General features: G+C 40.6%; 1 protein-coding gene across 5 annotated transcripts in view; it reads right to left on the reverse strand.

Moving 5' to 3' along the window:
• The window catches only part of FREM1 (FRAS1 related extracellular matrix 1), a 95,753-nt gene that overhangs the window by 65,018 nt on the left and 13,424 nt on the right, over nt 1-17,311 (reverse strand). For all 5 annotated transcript variants that reach the window (XR_014174803.1, XM_081945956.1, XM_081945958.1 and 2 more), the window contains exons 2-7: nt 16,613-17,066; nt 8,428-8,522; nt 7,845-8,146; nt 5,672-5,823; nt 3,596-3,919; nt 2,420-2,528 (exon numbers count right to left, since the gene is read on the reverse strand). Coding sequence is in view for 4 of the 5 variants with exons in the window: in XM_081945956.1 (XP_081802082.1) it covers nt 2,420-2,528; nt 3,596-3,919; nt 5,672-5,823; nt 7,845-8,146; nt 8,428-8,522; nt 16,613-16,834 (1,204 nt within the window). In the remaining variant the exon portion in view is untranslated. The remainder of the gene's footprint in view (nt 1-2,419; nt 2,529-3,595; nt 3,920-5,671; nt 5,824-7,844; nt 8,147-8,427; nt 8,523-16,612; nt 17,067-17,311) is intronic.

Here is a 17,311-nt window from a genome sequence, read left to right on the forward strand (position 1 = left end):
AACCAAAGTTATTACACTAATATGCATTCAATGTGATAAATATTTAACACGAGAACATAATAGGTACATGTGTATAGGTGTATAACAAAAATATAGGTTTTATTTTTATGCATCCAATTTTTTTTTAATTGGACCTTTTAAAAAAATTATAAACTACTCTTTAAAGACACATTTCTCTGTTTTACATTCCACATCACCTGATTTAACTCTGCTTTATTGCAGAACAGAGGTATCCAACCTTGGCAACTCTAAGATTCGTGGACTTCAACTCCCAGAATTAGAAAAATTAGAACTCAGGGCTGCTCCATTCCGAAACCTTAACCACTACACCAAAGTGGATCTTGGATTCTAATGGCATATCAGGAAAAAAACTATTAACAAATAGCTTGATAATAAATGAACTCCTCTGAGAGATTATTAGGTCCCTTTTATTGGATACTAGCTCATAACCTGGCACAGCACGGGTATTTATTTATCCCAACCCTCCTTCCATGAATGTTGCCGCAATTTCTAATGTTGGATTTTCCCCTTGTGGATTTCTGTGAAGCCATTACCATGGCAACCCACAGTGCTGTATAGTAGGAGTCATTTTAAGGCAGTACAGCAGAAGCCTTTTTAAGGCACAACAGGCTATATCTTAACAGAACACACACCCCGAAGGGTCTTGGGGTGTCTTACCCCCCCCCCCCACAGTATTTGTTTCCAGAGAGTAAGTCATCTGTGGACCAAATTTGGTTGAAATTGCTTGAGTTATGGATTTGGATTTGGATTTATTAGATTTATATGCCGCCCTTCTCACAAGGACTCAGGGTGGCGTACAGCATTAAAAAACACATAGTACAAAAGTTAAAAGGAAATTAGAAACAGTCCAAAAAACAAACCCAATTTATATAACACTCACATTTTAAAAATTAAATAAAATTAACAGGCCAGGCTGGCTTGCTGGAAAAGCCAACTTTTTAGGGCGCGTTGGAAGGACCAGAGATCAGGGATTATGCGAAGCTCCGGGGGCAGCTCATTCCAGAGGGAAGGCGCTCCCACAGAGAAGGCTCTCCCCCTGGGGGTCACCAGCCGACACTGTCTGGCCGACGGCACCCTGAGGAGGCCAACTCTGTGGGATCGTACTGGACGGTGGGAGGCTATTGGTGGCAGTAGGTGGTCTCGCAGGTACCCTGGGCCTAAGCCATGGAGCTCTTTAAAAGTCATAATTAGTATCTTGAATAGCACCCGGAAGACAACCGGTAACCAGTGCAGGCCGCCTAAAAGGGGTATAACATGGGAGCACCTAGGTACCCCCATGATAACCCGCGCGGCCACATTCTGAACCAGCTGAAGCCTCCGGGTGCTCTTCAAGGGCAGTCCCATGTAGAGAGCATTGCAGTAGTCCAGGCGAGAAAGGACGAGGGCATGAGTGACTGTGCACAGAGCATCCCGATCCAGGAAGGGGCGCAACTGACGTACCAGGCGAACCTGGTAAAAGGCCCCCCTGGTCACGGCCGTCAGATGTTCTTCTAAACTAAGCCACGTATCCAGGAGGACTCCCAGATTGCGAGCCTTCTCTGAGGGGGCTAAAATTTCTCTCCCTATCCTCAAAGATGGAACAAGATGCACAAATCGGGATGACGGAAACCACAGCCACTCAGTCTTGGAGGGATTGAGCTTGAGTTATGCTGGAACATACACACACAGCCACTTTTATATACATAGATCAGGCAAACACTACACCAGACAATAACAGGAAGTAGGCCAATATGACGCAGCTCCATTAAATGCAAATAGAAAGTTTCTCTCTCATAACTATTTCCTTCTTCTTGCTGCAATCCCTCATAACTATTTCCCTTCAACCTGCTGTCCCTCTAGCCAGAAAGAGCTGCTTTTCAATCCCCTTTGGGATTGCCCCAATGGGAGGTTTTATGCTGCTAGTGTGGAAAACTCTATTTTCAGGCCAGAAAATCTTGGACCAGCTTCAGTTCACTTCAGTGGCAGTTGCCTACCAAGATGGAGGATCCATTGTGAGGACATGCCCTTAGCAAAGGGTCAATGGAGCATATGTGTACCACATTAAATACCATGTGCAAATGAATCCTTAGGCATCCATCCATTATGGATGATTTCCTGTGCTGAGTAAGACGTTACCTTAAACAATTTTCCAACTTGGTGACTGTATGATTTCTTGGGAATACATATTAACATAAAGCAGCAATAAGACTTTCATCCATAGATATTTTCACTCCATTGTATTCAGCGCTAACTCTGTGCTTAAAACTATTTTTTTCCCTCTGCATAATTTACTAATTTATCCCAAAGCCAAGAGAGATTAGATCTACTAGAAGTCTCCATGGTTTATTTAATTTGATCTTGCAAGCGTTCTTTTGCATTTTAAATCAAAGATATTACAACATTTTTTTAAAAATCTCACCCATGTTCCACGAAACCCTCGGTGCATTTGTGTCTGCTGTTCTCACGGAGATATAAAGAGTCATTGGCACACTTCTTTCAAAGTACAAATCATAAACTTCAAATTCCACCTATGAAATAAAACAGACACAAACGGTTTACTAAACATTATTTCCCACTCTGCAAGGTATAGGTAGTTCAGAATTTTATCCCCACAGCAGCTAATGGGATGGTACAGGAATTGTGTAGTCAAGAGAAGAGCAAAATGATGTCATCCCATTCACCTTCCTGAAGAAATTACAGCTGAGTCAAATGATTTTGATAATGGAGGCAATCTACAGCAATTATATTTAGTAGCAACTAAGAGTATTTTCTTCTATGAATTTGTCTAATATTTTTTAAGATTACCAAAATTGGCCATGACTCATTATTGCTGGGCAGATCTGAATGTTGATTAGGTGTCAACTGTTAGTGACTGTATACATAAATCTACTTCAAGATAAGAACAGATCTAACAACCGCTAAATAATATTCTAAAGAGACATGATAATTTACAATCAATAATATTTATGACACCAATAATTTGGGACTAAATTCTTTTGAACAGCAGCTTTCAGCATCTCATTTTGAATGGAAGAAAAGAATCTTGTACCTTTATTTTCTTTCTACTCAATTAGCACAATGATTTAAGGCAGGGGTCTCTAAACTTGGCAACTTTGTGTTATTCAACTGGGCTGGGAAATTCTAAGACTTGAAGTTCACAAGTCTTAAAGTTGCCAAGTTTGGAGATCTAGATTTAAGATTTCGTGTGTGAGTTATTAATTTTAACTTCCACAAGAGGGAGTAGTGATTTTGTTGCAGACCCAGACGCTGCTGAAGGAAATAGTATTTCTAGTTTATTGGTTAAAGTCGGGGGGGGGGGGGGAGACACCTTACACCGACAGAGTCAGTGCAAAAGACATACATGATGTTCATCTGATTTTTCATAATATGATCATTTAACATTTGTCAACTTAAAAGTCATTGTGAGCAAAAGATAATATGAAATATTTTCTTTGCCTCCTAGTTACCCAGAACAACAGTATTAATCCTCATAGAATCCTTTTACTGTACATGATACACTATTTACTCAGGAACAGGGAAGAGTTCATTTATAAAGGAAGATGCCAGACTGAAGCATCGGCTTCCTTTCAATTACCTCATAGTTTCTTCTCTCGGTATGGCTGCTGTTTGGAGGTTGATATGCAATCAGCATGTTATCCAGGCTGGTCCAGGTGAAGGATGAGATAGATTTCGTGTGGTCTTGCAGGTGTGTAATGAAACCTTCTTGGGGTGGCTGGGTGATATTAAAGACTAGCAAAGATTTGGATGTTTCACTGTCTTCAGCATCCAATATGGCTGTGGATAGGGGACTCAGGATGAATTGGTCTGCTTCTAAGATGAGCATGGCCATGAAGGCAGGTTGGGGGGGCTGGTTAGAAACTGCATTTTTAATCTGAACAGGAATCCAAGCATACTCCGACTGTGGAATAAAAAAAGAAGCAACAAATTAGATTCCTCCTTTGTGAGAGAGAAAATCCTCATATTTATAACACTTTTAACATTAAATAATACAAGCCATCTCCAGTTCTGTCCATTGTTTATCCAATGCTCCAATACAATGTTCATTTATAGCAGGTCAAACTGAAGCAAAACAATGAATTTCAGCATTGCGTATAACACAGTAATATAACAATGAAAGTTAATTCTCACAGTCATTGAAAAATAATAAGATAAACAGATCTGACCATTACAGAAACAAAGAGACAGATGGAGACAGGCCCACTGTAAAGAGAAGATCAAGTAGTCCCCTACTTAAAAATAACCTTAAGAGGATTTAAACATTGTTTCTATATTTAGGGCTTATTCTTTAGTTATGACTGTTTTTCTTTAAATATTATTAATATGCAGTTCTTGCATTTCTTATGAGCTTATCTAATTGGTTTATTTCCATCTGTAGAATAAAAACTGACAATAGTAAAAACAAACAACACACACTGATCTCTAGGAGGTTTCAAAAAAAGTTTCCATGTTTTCATTGCTGAAAATTGACAGTTATAGAGAGAAGCTGTGTCCCAACAAACCCAGTTAATTGATGCCATATATTTATATTTACTTTGCTATTTAAAAAGTGAGTGGCTAATGATAATGGTTCGATGGTTCACATTAAGGGAAGAAGCTACATAAGGGTCCACAGAGCCAAGAAAGGAATACAGCAGTGGTTCTCAACCTTCCCAATGCCACGACCCTTTACTACAGTTCCTCATGTTATGGTGACCTCCAACCATAAAATTGGTGTCTCGGTTCCTAACACTATTGAAAATATGTGTTTTTGATGGTCTTAGGCGACCCCCGTGAAAGGGTCGTTCGACCCCCAAAGGGGTCCCAAGCCACAGGTTGAGAACCACTGGTATAAAGGGTTTAAATCTAAACTACTAACTCATCATCTTCGCTCTGACTTTCTGCTGTTTCACTAATTAAAACTGAGTTTTTTTTCTTTCTTCACAAATAGGCTTATTATTCCAATTAGTTGTTTCGTGACAAAACTTTATAATAGTACCGAACAGAGGTGGGTTTCATTTACCTTTTCATAAATGCAAGCACACATGCGCACACCCTCACTTCACTCACAGGTGACTCATCTGCACATGTGCAGTACTCGCACATTATGACGGGGAAGGTGGGCAGAATCTCCCGCAGCCACCACTACCGGTTCGCCCGAACCAGAGAGAACCATCTGAATACCACCTCTGGTGCTGAATAATCTTACGTTCACTCATCTGGTCTCTTGCCTGTGCTCTACAGAACTATATGACAAGGAAAGAGAATTGGAGAGTATAGCAAGGCTCAAGAGAAATCAGAGAGGCTTCTGGGCTGGACAGAGATATCCTTTTCTTAATAAAACTTGTAATATTTTTTTCTGTCTTCGGGAAGTTCTTTAAGATCTTTGAGATTTATGGGATTTTCTGCAGAGTCCAGGTAGGGCTGGGTTCTGATATGGGAGAACACTTACTGTTATCTAACTCATAATATCCGCTAAGATCGTAACACATCCTATGATCATCACTTATGTTTTTTTTTAAAGTAGCCAAAATCCAGGCCATTTGTGGAAGGACATCTGAGACTGTTTTATTATGTGACAGTCGGAACCAATAAAGAGTCCTTTGTATTCGGATTTGATGTTAAGAGTCAGATAAACCAGAACCGATTTTGGCCTTTCATCTAAGACATTTACCTTATACAAAATCTTGCTTCTGGTATCAGTGAGATCCAACCTGATGGGAATGTAATCAATATTAGGTGAAGGAGGGTCCAAATGTTGGTATCTAAGTCCCATCAAAAGAAACTCATCACAGCTCACTCTGATATTCTGAACAGTCTTCAGGTCTGAAACACAAATCGTCATCAGACAATTTCACCTCTCCTATGGTTTGAAATCAGTGTAAATAGATCTGAGGAACAGAATCCAGGATTACTACATTATGAGCTCAGGGATACAAGTCTAAACCACAACACCAGCCTTTCTCATTTATCCATGGGATATATCTCTCAACTGTTATCAGACACACTTCCAGGGCAATTTTCACAGAACCTTTCCAATGTCTACAAACTTTGGCAAAACAAAGCTGGTCACAAGGTAAAAACAGCCATTTTCTATTCGCGTTTCATGGTCTTTGAGCATTTGTAGGTACCATAATTATCAAAGAACCATACCATACTCAAACCATATGTTATGTGATATACAGATAAACTCTCCCTTTATATTGACTTTGAAGTAAACGAGTAAAGTCCTGATGTGGGTAGTACACAGATTGAGAGGTTATGTATCCTGCCCCATACATCCCTTCGGCCGATCCGCTCACACAGAGAGGGACTTCTCCGGGTGCCGTCCACTAGGCTGTGCCAGCGGGCGACGCCCAGGGGAAGGGCCTTCTCTGTGATGGGCCCGACCCTCTGGAATGACCTTCCCCCTGATATCAGAACAACTACAGACCTCCGCTCCTTCTGTAAGAAGCTTAAAACTCACCTGTTCAATTTAGCCGGCCTGGCCTAATCCCAGTTTACCCACCTCAAGTCTGCATTTTTAAATTCTATGGGTTGGTTTTAGGCCGAGTTTTAATTTTTATCAATTTGTACAGGGTTTAAGGTTTAATTTGATTTTAAGAGTATTTATTATGTATATGGTTTTTTAATGTGGTACCTGTACACCGCCCCGAGTCCCTTCGGGGAGAAGGGGTGGTCTAGAAATCAAATAAAATTGAAATTGAAATTGAAATGTAGTCTTATTATTTCTTAAACACTTTGTGTTTCAAATTCTTATTCAAAGAGAATAAACTGCATGCTATCTAATTAATATAATGGTTGATTAAAGAAATAATATTAGAATAGCATGCTCACTTGTAAGAGCTTTAATTACAGACCTCTCCCACCCACCCACCCAAAAAAAGATAGCCCAGAACTCACAGCATTAACTTTTAGGCAACAGGGCATTTTTAAATTATCTGGCATTTGATGTTTTAATTAAAACAAAAAACAACTCTTTTGTACCTTCTCAATCTATTATCAAAATAAATGTTATCAATGAGTAAACTACTTTTTCCTCTTACAGTTCTTTCACTCTGAGCGGACTTAAACTGAATAACCTTTTTAATGGAGAACTGCTTTGATTAAAGGATTATCCTTGGACAGCTATAGCAAAAGTGGATATCCCCAGCTCACATACAGCCCTAAAAATCCAGTTGTGTGAACACATTTCAGGGCCTATGATGGTTCCACACTTCATTAAGTGCTGAAATGCTGGATGAAGAGGGGAAAAAAGGCTTTCTCACTTCTAAAAGAAAAGAAACTGTTGGTAGGTGTGTATGTGTGAAGAGCTCTGGGTTTGAAAGACAAACGTAGTTTGACTGGATGGCTGGGTGGATAAAGTGTACATGTGTATGCATGAGAGATATGTATGTATCTAAGTATATGCATGTGTATGTAAACATATGTAGCAGGAGTGAAATGCTACCGGTTTGGACCGGTTCGCCCGAACCGGCAGTAAAAATGCTACTGGTTCATCCGAACCGGTATTTCCTGCTTTCTAGCTAATCTAAATCGCATGGCATAGTGGATTCCCTCCCCCTCGCTTTTCGCTTACTTTACCTTTTTAACGCTCTGCGCATGCGTGAGAGTTCCTGCACATGCCCAGAGGTGGCCCGAGTGAGTGAAGCAAGTGAACCATTAGCAAAGGTAAGGGGATTTCACCCCTGATATGTAGCCATTTGCATGCTGCAGACTCAAAAGACTCAATCTGGCACTTAATGTGGCTTCTAGGGAAGCATTAACCAGAGATGTAATACCAAATTGGTCTCAATACTATGCAGATAGTATTGAGATAATCAATATATTTTTAAAGCAGGACATACTGGTTGTATGGAAGGAACTCTGTGGCTGATCTCCTCTAGGAACTTCTTCTTTGTTTTCTCCAATAACAAGTTGCCCGTGGGCTGGCAGAAATGTTTCTAAAGAGTTCGAGCTTATAGTACATTCCAAGTTTATCTTCCTGTTGTAGTCCAAAGTGATTATGTTCTTATTAATTATGTTAGACAGGCCATGAAATTCAGGGACCTCCAAAGCACTGGAACTCATCTTGATAATATTACAATCCGGTTCAAGTATCTTGACAAGAAGAGTGACTGTTTCTGTGAAAGTTTCAGTTTCTGTAAATCTGCAAAAGGTGAGGAAAACATGCAATCAGAATTCAGGAAGCAATAGTGAAATACCTGTACGAAAGGTAAAATGTACCACAGCTAATGATTGATCAATAGTAACAACAGCCAACTAAAATGTTGATCAAATCATGAAAATAAATTAAGTGAAAAACCTAGAACATAGGAGAAAAAACTAGATTTCTTATTAAATAATATTAATTTTTCTTATTAATTCTACAGAAGGATGGAGATATATTTCATATACCCTTGACTCATATGCTACTCAGGTGTTGCGTACCTATAAAGCCTTAGTATGACAAAGTCTTCATCAAGAATTGGGCATCCGTTGTGAGTGTACTTGACTTCGTTGGGAAGAAAATGGCAGTCAAACACCTGTTATAGAAAGAATATATTTAGAGAGGGAACATAGCATTATAGACATTTCTCTTTTATCATTATGCATTCATAACTTGAGAAGGATGTATTGCAACGCAGATGAGATTTTCACAATTAAATCATGCATGATAAAGATAGGACCCTAACAATGTAATTGAGCTACAAAAATGAATATTTCATTGTATTATTTAGAAAGTTTCAAAATTGAAACTTCAATAACTGATAATTGTGGAATGACTCTGTAGATTACTGTTTTTGTTTTGTCACAGAATAAATTTTCTCCTGAATTGAGTTATTTCTCCTTCATGGTCAGATTATCCCAATCTAATTTGAAATCAGGTATTTTAAAAATCACTTATTCATGTTTTAGGAAAATCCATCAATCCTCTAGTAAATTCCATGTTAGAGGAGAAAGAGACATGTTTTAAACTGTGAGGAAGAAAAGGGAGAGTGGCTCCCCACTGAATCTGTGAACATTTCTGAAGTAACTGTTTGTCCCCTTTATAATTTATAAACACCTTGGAGGATAAGTTATCATTCCTTATGTCACAGTAGAGAGCCATTTTGGTGTAGTAGTTAAGGCACAAGCCTAGAACCTCAGTGAGCTTTAGTTCTATCATCTACAGAGCCAGTGTGCCGACATTTGTCAGTCACTTTCTCTCAGCCTTAGTTAAAGGTAGAGGTTCCTCTCGCACATATGTCCTGGTCGTTGCCGATTCTAGGGGGAAGTGCTCATCTACGTTTCAGAGCCGAAGAGCCAGTGCTGTCCAAAGACGTCTGCGTGGTCATGTGGCCAGCATGACTAAACGCCAAAGGCGCACGTAACGCTGTTACCTTTCCACCAAAGGTGGTTCCTATTTTTCTATTTGCCATTTTTTACATGCTTTTGAACTGCTAGTTTGGCAGAAGCTGGGACAAGTAACAGGAGCTCACCAGGGATTCGAAACGGCCAACCTTTCAATCACCAAGCTCAGCATCTTAGCCACTCAGCCAATGCATTTCTTACTCCCTCTGCTTTAGGAAGCAGGTAAATGGCAAACCACTTCTAAAATCTTACCAAGACTACTGTATCAACAGGAGTCAACACTGACTTGAAGGCACCTCCACCCCCAAAGAGTAATCTTAAAGGGATGAACTTTGAGTCATCCAAATATATGGATACTCGAGAAATAATATAATTACTGAAGCCGACACTTTACACATAAAATTCACTTACTGCTGCATGGTAGTACTTATACATACATATGCTAAATATATTTTTTATTTGTTGAACATTTTTCCTTTTGCTTATGGGGTATTATAGTAGTAACAGATTTTCCGCCACCTCCATGTTTTTATTTTAAAGTTTAATTTATTTTGATTCATTACAAAGATTTTAGGTGACTTGCTTTTTATGTTATCATATCTAGCAAGACTTACGTATCAAAAATGTTCTGAAAGTCTCTGCCAATTATGTGGATGGTGGAGAAAAAGAATCTCACTCATTTAAATTTCCAAATGCCAACAAAGTCACAAAACAACTGAAGATTGAGAAACGAATTCCTCTCTTACATTAGAAAAAGCAAAAGTAGTCATCTTGACAATGGTGACGGAGAAAAAACAAGATTCATATTAAAATGAAGGTTGAGAAAATCTAGAGTAAGCCTTTGAGTCCCCAAAATCTTTTCTCTAACCTTTTACAAACTACAAATAGTCCTCGATTTACAACAGTTCATTTAGTGACAGTTCAAAGTTACAATGGTACCTTTTGTGACCTTCTTACAAGCGAAGTCGATGCAGAAGGCATACTCACTTAACGATATTTAATAACTGCAGTGATTCATTTAACAACTGTGGCACAAAAAGCATAAAATAGGGTAAAGTGCACTTAACAAATGTTTTGCTTAGCAACAATATATATAGTAGTATATATATCAATGGTGGGATTCAAATTTTTTTACTATCGGCTCTGTGGGCGTGGCTTGGTGGACGTGGTGTGGTTTGGTGAGCATGGCTTGGTGGACATGGCAGGGGAAGGATACTGTAAAATCTCCATTCCCACCCCACTCCAGGGGAAGGATACTGCAAAATCCCCATTTCCTCCCAATCAGCTGGGACCCGGGAGGCAGAGAATAGATGGGGGCGCAGCCAGTCAGAGGTGGTATTTACGTTCTCTGAACTACTCGAAATTTCATTCATATGTATATGTATATGTACACATACATACATATACACATACACATACACATACATACATACATACATACATACATACATACATACATACATACATAAACTGAACTCTTCTTTACTACCAATTAAAGGTCCTCCAAAATTTCTCCTCCAAGACAACAAACTTTATCCTGCTCAATGGTGGAACCAGCCATTAGCAATGCCTTTTTGCCTACGCATGTAAGTTTGTGTCCTCAAGCTAATGCAGAAAATGATTGAAAGAAACCAGATGCGCACCTCACTCAGTATAAGCATGCATAGTTTTAGGTTTATTTTTTTAAAGCATATTAGAAGCTGGTGTGTGAAAATGACTTTAGATAGATGGGAAAAGATTAAAGGCAATTAAAGCCTCCTGTTTCAAACTACTCCTAGTTTTGAGAACACAGCCTCTTCTAATGCAAAAAGATACATCTGTACAGCTTTTGCTTATCCATCAGAGAATAATAGTCATGATATTCATAAATTATACTTTTTTTCCATAAGATATCATTGCTTCTTCCTCTTAATTGATAACAAGGGAGATAGATAATGAAAGCTTTCTTCTCAACAGGACTGTTACCAAAAACAGACAGCAATTATAAAATAGACGCAATCTGCTTTGTTAAAAAGAAACATCTGTTTTATGCTACCTAATATGTTTTCCTTTCAGACAAACAGGCATCCATAATTGTCTATATATTTAACAAATAAAACAAAGGAGAGCTAAATCTTTTCTTAATTAATGTCTGCCTGTGCTTTTATTTCCACTTCAACTACTTTTCAATTACAATATGTAATTAAATTGTCACACATCCCTGGTACATTACTCACTTTAATGACAGAAGTGAGATCATAGGAAAGGCTCTTCTACTATGCAGCTTTTGCTGGTTAAAATAACAATTTGGCCTTCATCGGCCTGATGCCCACCAGGTGTGTTCAGTTTCAATTCTTGTTGAATCACATTCATTCAAAATTATTTTGAGGTCATCCAAAATAGTCAGTGTTTAGTACAGTCAAAACCAGGGGTGAAATTCAACAAGTTCTGACAGGTTCTGGAGAACCGGTAGCGGAAATTGAGTAGTTCAGAGAACCAATAAATACCACCTCTGGCTGGTCTGTCGACATCCATTAAACTGTAGTGCTAGCCTTGCTTCAAGTATACTATCTTTAAGAGCTTCTTTCTAAAACAAGAAATCCCATAGGATTTTCTATTTAAAACAGATTTGTCTGTCAAATATATCCAGGGGTGGGCTGCTGGGGGTTCTTAGGGGTTCAGGAATACATCTAGGTAGAATTCTGTGTAGTTTGGAGGATCCCCAAATCCCACTCCTGGCTGGCCCTGCCCACCCCCTCCCTTCCCAGGAGTCCCCACTGGGCCCATTTTAGATGCAGGTAAGTGCAGGGCCTACCGGAAGTTTGGAAAAAGGGCCTCCCCAGGCTGGGGAGGCCATTTTCTCCCTCCTGGAGACTCAAGGAAAGCCTCCGGAGTCTGGGGAGGGCAAAAATGACACACACACACCACCGTCGTGGTGCAGGATGCTGACTAGGCCATGCCCACCATGGCCATCCATCCACCCAGCAACCAGGCAGAGAACCCCTTGCTAAAAGTTTTGAAGTCCATCCCTGTATAAATCATGCTTTTCATGCAATCCTATGTGACATGATGTTTGAAATCTGCTTCCAAAAACTTAGTGGGAAAGGCATTAATATCTAAGTCTGCTTACACACACACACACACACACACAAAGAGGGGGGGGGTCTGTCTTATCCTGGACATATTTAATATAACATTTATTTGCATTACAGCATGAAAGACAGCTATAAAATGTTATACCCGCAAAGATCCAGTGGGGCCTTTCTTTTTCAAATTATGTTATGTCAGAGGGCTTCTTTTTAAATTAATCGGTTTTAGGGTAAGATTTTTTTCTCATATAAATAAATGTAATTATATCATATTGCTTGATTTTAATATTCAAATTTGATATTCAAATATATTCAAATGTTGTCATTGTGTTATGTTTTTGAGTTGCCTTGGGAAAATTTAAAATCTCAAAATCAAAATATAAATAACTGAAACATACATACAGGCAGTCCTTGACTTACAACCACAATTGGGCCCAAAGTTTGGGTTGCTAAGTAAAATAGTTGTGAGATTTGCCCCATTTTATGACTTTTCTTGCCACAGTTGTTAAGTGAATCACTGCTGTTGTTAATAACACAGTTGTTAAATGACTCTGGCTGCCCCATTGACTTAGCTTGTCAGAAGGTCACAAAAGGCCATGACATGACCCTGGGACATTGCAACCATCATAAATATGAGCCACTTGCCAAACATCTGATTTTTGATCATGTGACCATGGGGATGCTGCAACGGCTGTGTGTTTTTTTCAATGCCGTTGTAACTTCAAAGAGTCACTAAACACATGGTTGTAAGCAGTGGCGGGTTCCTAACTGATTTACTACTGGTTCTCTGAGAGGGTGTTTTGCACGCGCATTGCTCGCTTCACTCACGCCCACCCCACCACACATTGCTGCACATGCGCAGTTGACTGAAAACTGTTTGTGCATGCACAGAAACATGCTGGCAACGGGACGGCAGGAGAGAATGGGGAACCAGTTCAGGGGCATGGCAGGCCTAGGGCGCTGCTGGTTCCAGCAACCCAGGTAGCCATACCACTATGGTTTGGCCGAACTGGTCTGAACCGGTAGCAACCCACCGCTGGTTGTAAATCTAGGAGTACCTATATTCAAACACAGACTTTCTGGGAAGGAAAGTGTAGCCTTAACAATGGCAATAGGTAGGCAAATGTAAATATAAGCATATGATGATTCCCCAAATATGTATCTTTCCTTTTCAATTCAGCACATGGTCCATGTATTTTTTAAACCATGTCAAAGATGCAACAAATAATAATCTGGATGACTCATTGAGAACTACAATAATGCCTCTTTATACTATATAGGTGGAGCAACTTTATGAGGTAGATGGGCAATTAAGAAGTTTGATACACACACACAACATCTTATTTGTCCAACAGACAAATAAGCAAGGCGCAATAATGAACAAACAGCTATAAAAACATATACTAATGCATATATGCAGATAAATCCACTCACAGCATAACAGGATTGTATGGACAGGATTGGACATGGGAGCAAGTGAATGGAAGTCATCCTGCTAGGTCCCATTATTTATTAAACATGAAGTTTGTGAACAAAGGATATAGTTCTGGTTTAAATTAAATTAAATTCCTCAAAGCAATTCATTGTAAGTTGTTAACAAAGCGCATTGAATCTATGCTAGAGTTTTTGAATTGTTGCTCAGGGGTCACATTACAATGAACGCAACACGATACTAAATAACAGAGGTGGGTTGCTGCCAGTTCGGCTGAACTGGTAGTGCAATTCAGGCCTGGGTTGCAGAACCGGCAGCGACCCAGGCCTGCCACGCCCCCGAACCGGTTCCGTCGCTGCCGCTTGGCCTCTGTCATTTTGGATTTTTGTGACTGCGCATGTGCAGTTCACTGTAAATTGTTCTGCGCATGCGCACAGAACAATTTACACTGAACAGTGCATTGCACGTGCACATTGCACATGGGTTGTAAACTGGCAGTAACGCCAGCAGCAGCCCACCCTTGCTTATTATGCTTGCATCTTCAGCATGTAGCAGTGTGTGTGCGCGTGGTAAGCACAGAAGAAATAAATGCTGAAAGGTCACAAAAGGCCACACGTGATTTAAATTTATAGCACTGTGGCTCAGTGTGTTTGCTTTTGGGTATATCTCTTGGAGGGACGTACGGTCAGGGGAGGCAGGGGAGGCAGAGCCTCACTTCTCATCATGAAATAATAATATATAATAATAATATATATTTCCTCCCATCCCTTTTACACGGCTCCCGCTAAGCTCCGGTAAGGAGAAGAGCCTTTGGGGAGTGAAGAGGAAGAGGAGGAGGGAGGAGGAGGAGGTGCGCGCGTGGGGCGGTGCCAGCTGGGCAACCGGAAGAGGCAGGAGGGTTCTCGGAAGCGCCAATAACCTTCCTGCCTCTGCTGTACTTTGCGCGTTCCTCGCGACTGCAATAGACGTCCAGAAGTGGCAGGGGCTTTTGGGCTGGAAGCCCAAACCCCATTAGCCACAAAAGCCGCTTCTGGACGTATATTGCAGTCGCGAGGAGCGCGCGAAGTCCAACAGAGGCAGGAAGGTTCTCGTCATTCCCCAGTCGCTTTCGTGGCTTCGTCATCCGGGAGTGCCGACAACATTTCTGCCTCCGCAGCTCCCGGGCGCGGACGGACGGAGGTAGCCAGAGTGGCGCCGAGGCAGTCTGGCGAGCAAGCAACCGAGGATCAGGCTGCCTGATCCTCCATCGCTCGCTCGCTCACTCTTTCGTCCGCCCCGACTGCCTCGGCATCGCTCTGGCTACAACCGTCCGGCTGCGCCCAGCAGCTGCGGTGACATCATCAAGACGAAGTGGCTTGGTGTGTGCGTCTGTGCGTCTGGCGTTTAGGTAGATAGCTGGATGTCCTAAACGCCAGACGCTCAGAAAAGCACTGAAAAGCAGCTGCTGTTGGTGACTGCGGAGCGCGAGCCGGCGGAGCACGCTCAGGAAGGTGGGGAATGGGATCACGTGTGCTGGAAGCTGAGGCAGCCTCAGCCTCCAGCACACGTGGTCCCATTCCCCGCCTTCCTGATGACGTCACCAGCCTCACCAGCCATAAACCTCACCGCATGTCACTGATCTCTTGCACAATTTGTTTGTTTTAACAGCACGTGGTCCTTTGGAAATCCTTTTCCTTCCCTCCATTAGAGTTGTGAGAAGAGCATTTGAATAAACGTGGGACTCTTTCTAAAGTTTGCAAAACCGTTTAATTTGGAAGTGATGTTCAGTTACGGTAATTAGAGCAGAATAGATAGCTCTGAATTTAGTCTCAGTTCTGAATTCCATGGAGCTTTTGTATGTAATTGAGGAAGTGTTGTGATCTCCAGAACCTTTCGCCCAAAATCCCAATCTTCTTTCACTATAAAGTGCTGGTGGGGGGGGGGGAGAGGGAGGGAGGGAGTGACAGAGAAAGAGAGAATGAGAATTTGATTCAATGATCAATACATCTGCCCCAGTAGTGAAATTCAAAAATTTTTACTACTGTTTCTGTGGGCATGGCTTGGTGGGCGTGCACAGGAAGGATACTGCAAAATCTCCATTCCCACCCCACTGCAGGGGAAGGATACTGCAAAATCTCCATTCCCACCCCACTCTGGGGTCAGCCAGAGGTGGTATTTGCCAGTTCTCTGAACTACTCAATATTTCCGCTACCGGTTCTCCTGAACCTGCTGAATTTCACCCCTGACAGTCTGATTCACCCCATCAGACTGTCTCCCCCATAACCCCCCACTGTTTTTTTATTGAAATGGCAACAGCTCTTCATAATATTCTCCCATTCCTGAAAATGTCCTCTCATACTTATATAGGGATAAACGTAACATGAAAAGTTTGTATTTTTCCCATGTTAGGTTAGAGAAGGAATTTCTGCTTTTTCCCAATCTCATGTTGGATCCATACATGAAGTAGGATGGTGTTATATTTGGAATGCTCAAAGATCATATTGGACATCTCAAGAGCTTGAAACGTATCTCATCATTTCCTAGACAACATCTCTTCTTCTTGTTCCCCAAGATCATCCGTATATTCCATTATGTAAGTAGAATGTCTTTTTAGATTAATAGTTGTTTTACTGGATGGCTACCATTCTCAAGTTTTTATGCACTTTTCATTAGCCATAAAATATCATTCCCAGACAGAAACTAAGATAGAGCTCAGCACTCCACCTTGTCAAATAACAGCAGCTTTAAAAAGTCCTTATCTCATCAAATTATCACGACACAATTACAGTTGAAATCCACGTACCTGTGGAGTCAGCTTCCCAACTCTTTGGGAGATTGGTTCATTCATCACCACTTCGATTTTACATGTATCCTTCTCTCTGGGGATGGAAAACTGCAACTCATTTTGTGACAGGAAGATAGATTGACCTCTCATCACTTTTAGTCCCTGGTTGATACTGACAAAGGTGGAGCAGGTGGTTTTCAAATTCAGTGCAAAGAGCAACAGAATCCAAATGTTTTCCATAGTGTTTCCAAAGAAAAAGCACCTTGTGCAATGAGGTGTTTTCTTAATCCTTTCCAAAAACTAAACAACACAAAAACTTTCAGTGAACAGTTCCAGGTTACAACGTCTGGTATGTTTTTATTAAGGGTCTGTCCTGCATAACGAAACCAGGAGATCTTTGAAAGTATCCTCAGGTTAATAAATATATGGATCAATTCCCACCGTCAGAATGGTGAACATATTTTTCCAAAATCTAGATGGAGAGAGAGAAAAATTCACACACAATGGAATGAGTATTTTTTGAAAGTGTTAAATATTCCTTCATTTATATAGGACCTTTATTATTTTTATAATTTAATGTAGTGAACATATTGTACCTTTCCCATTTAATCTTTTGAATCTACTTTCCAATGTAATGCCAAGATTATCTTAATGTTATAAGGTAAAGGTTCCCCTTGCACATATGTGCTGATCGTTCCTGATTCTAGGGGGCGGTGC

This window comes from Natrix helvetica (genome assembly GCF_964273705.1).
Source record: "Natrix helvetica genome assembly, chromosome: 2".
In the NCBI taxonomy this organism is placed as follows: Eukaryota; Metazoa; Chordata; class Lepidosauria; order Squamata; family Natricidae; genus Natrix; species Natrix helvetica.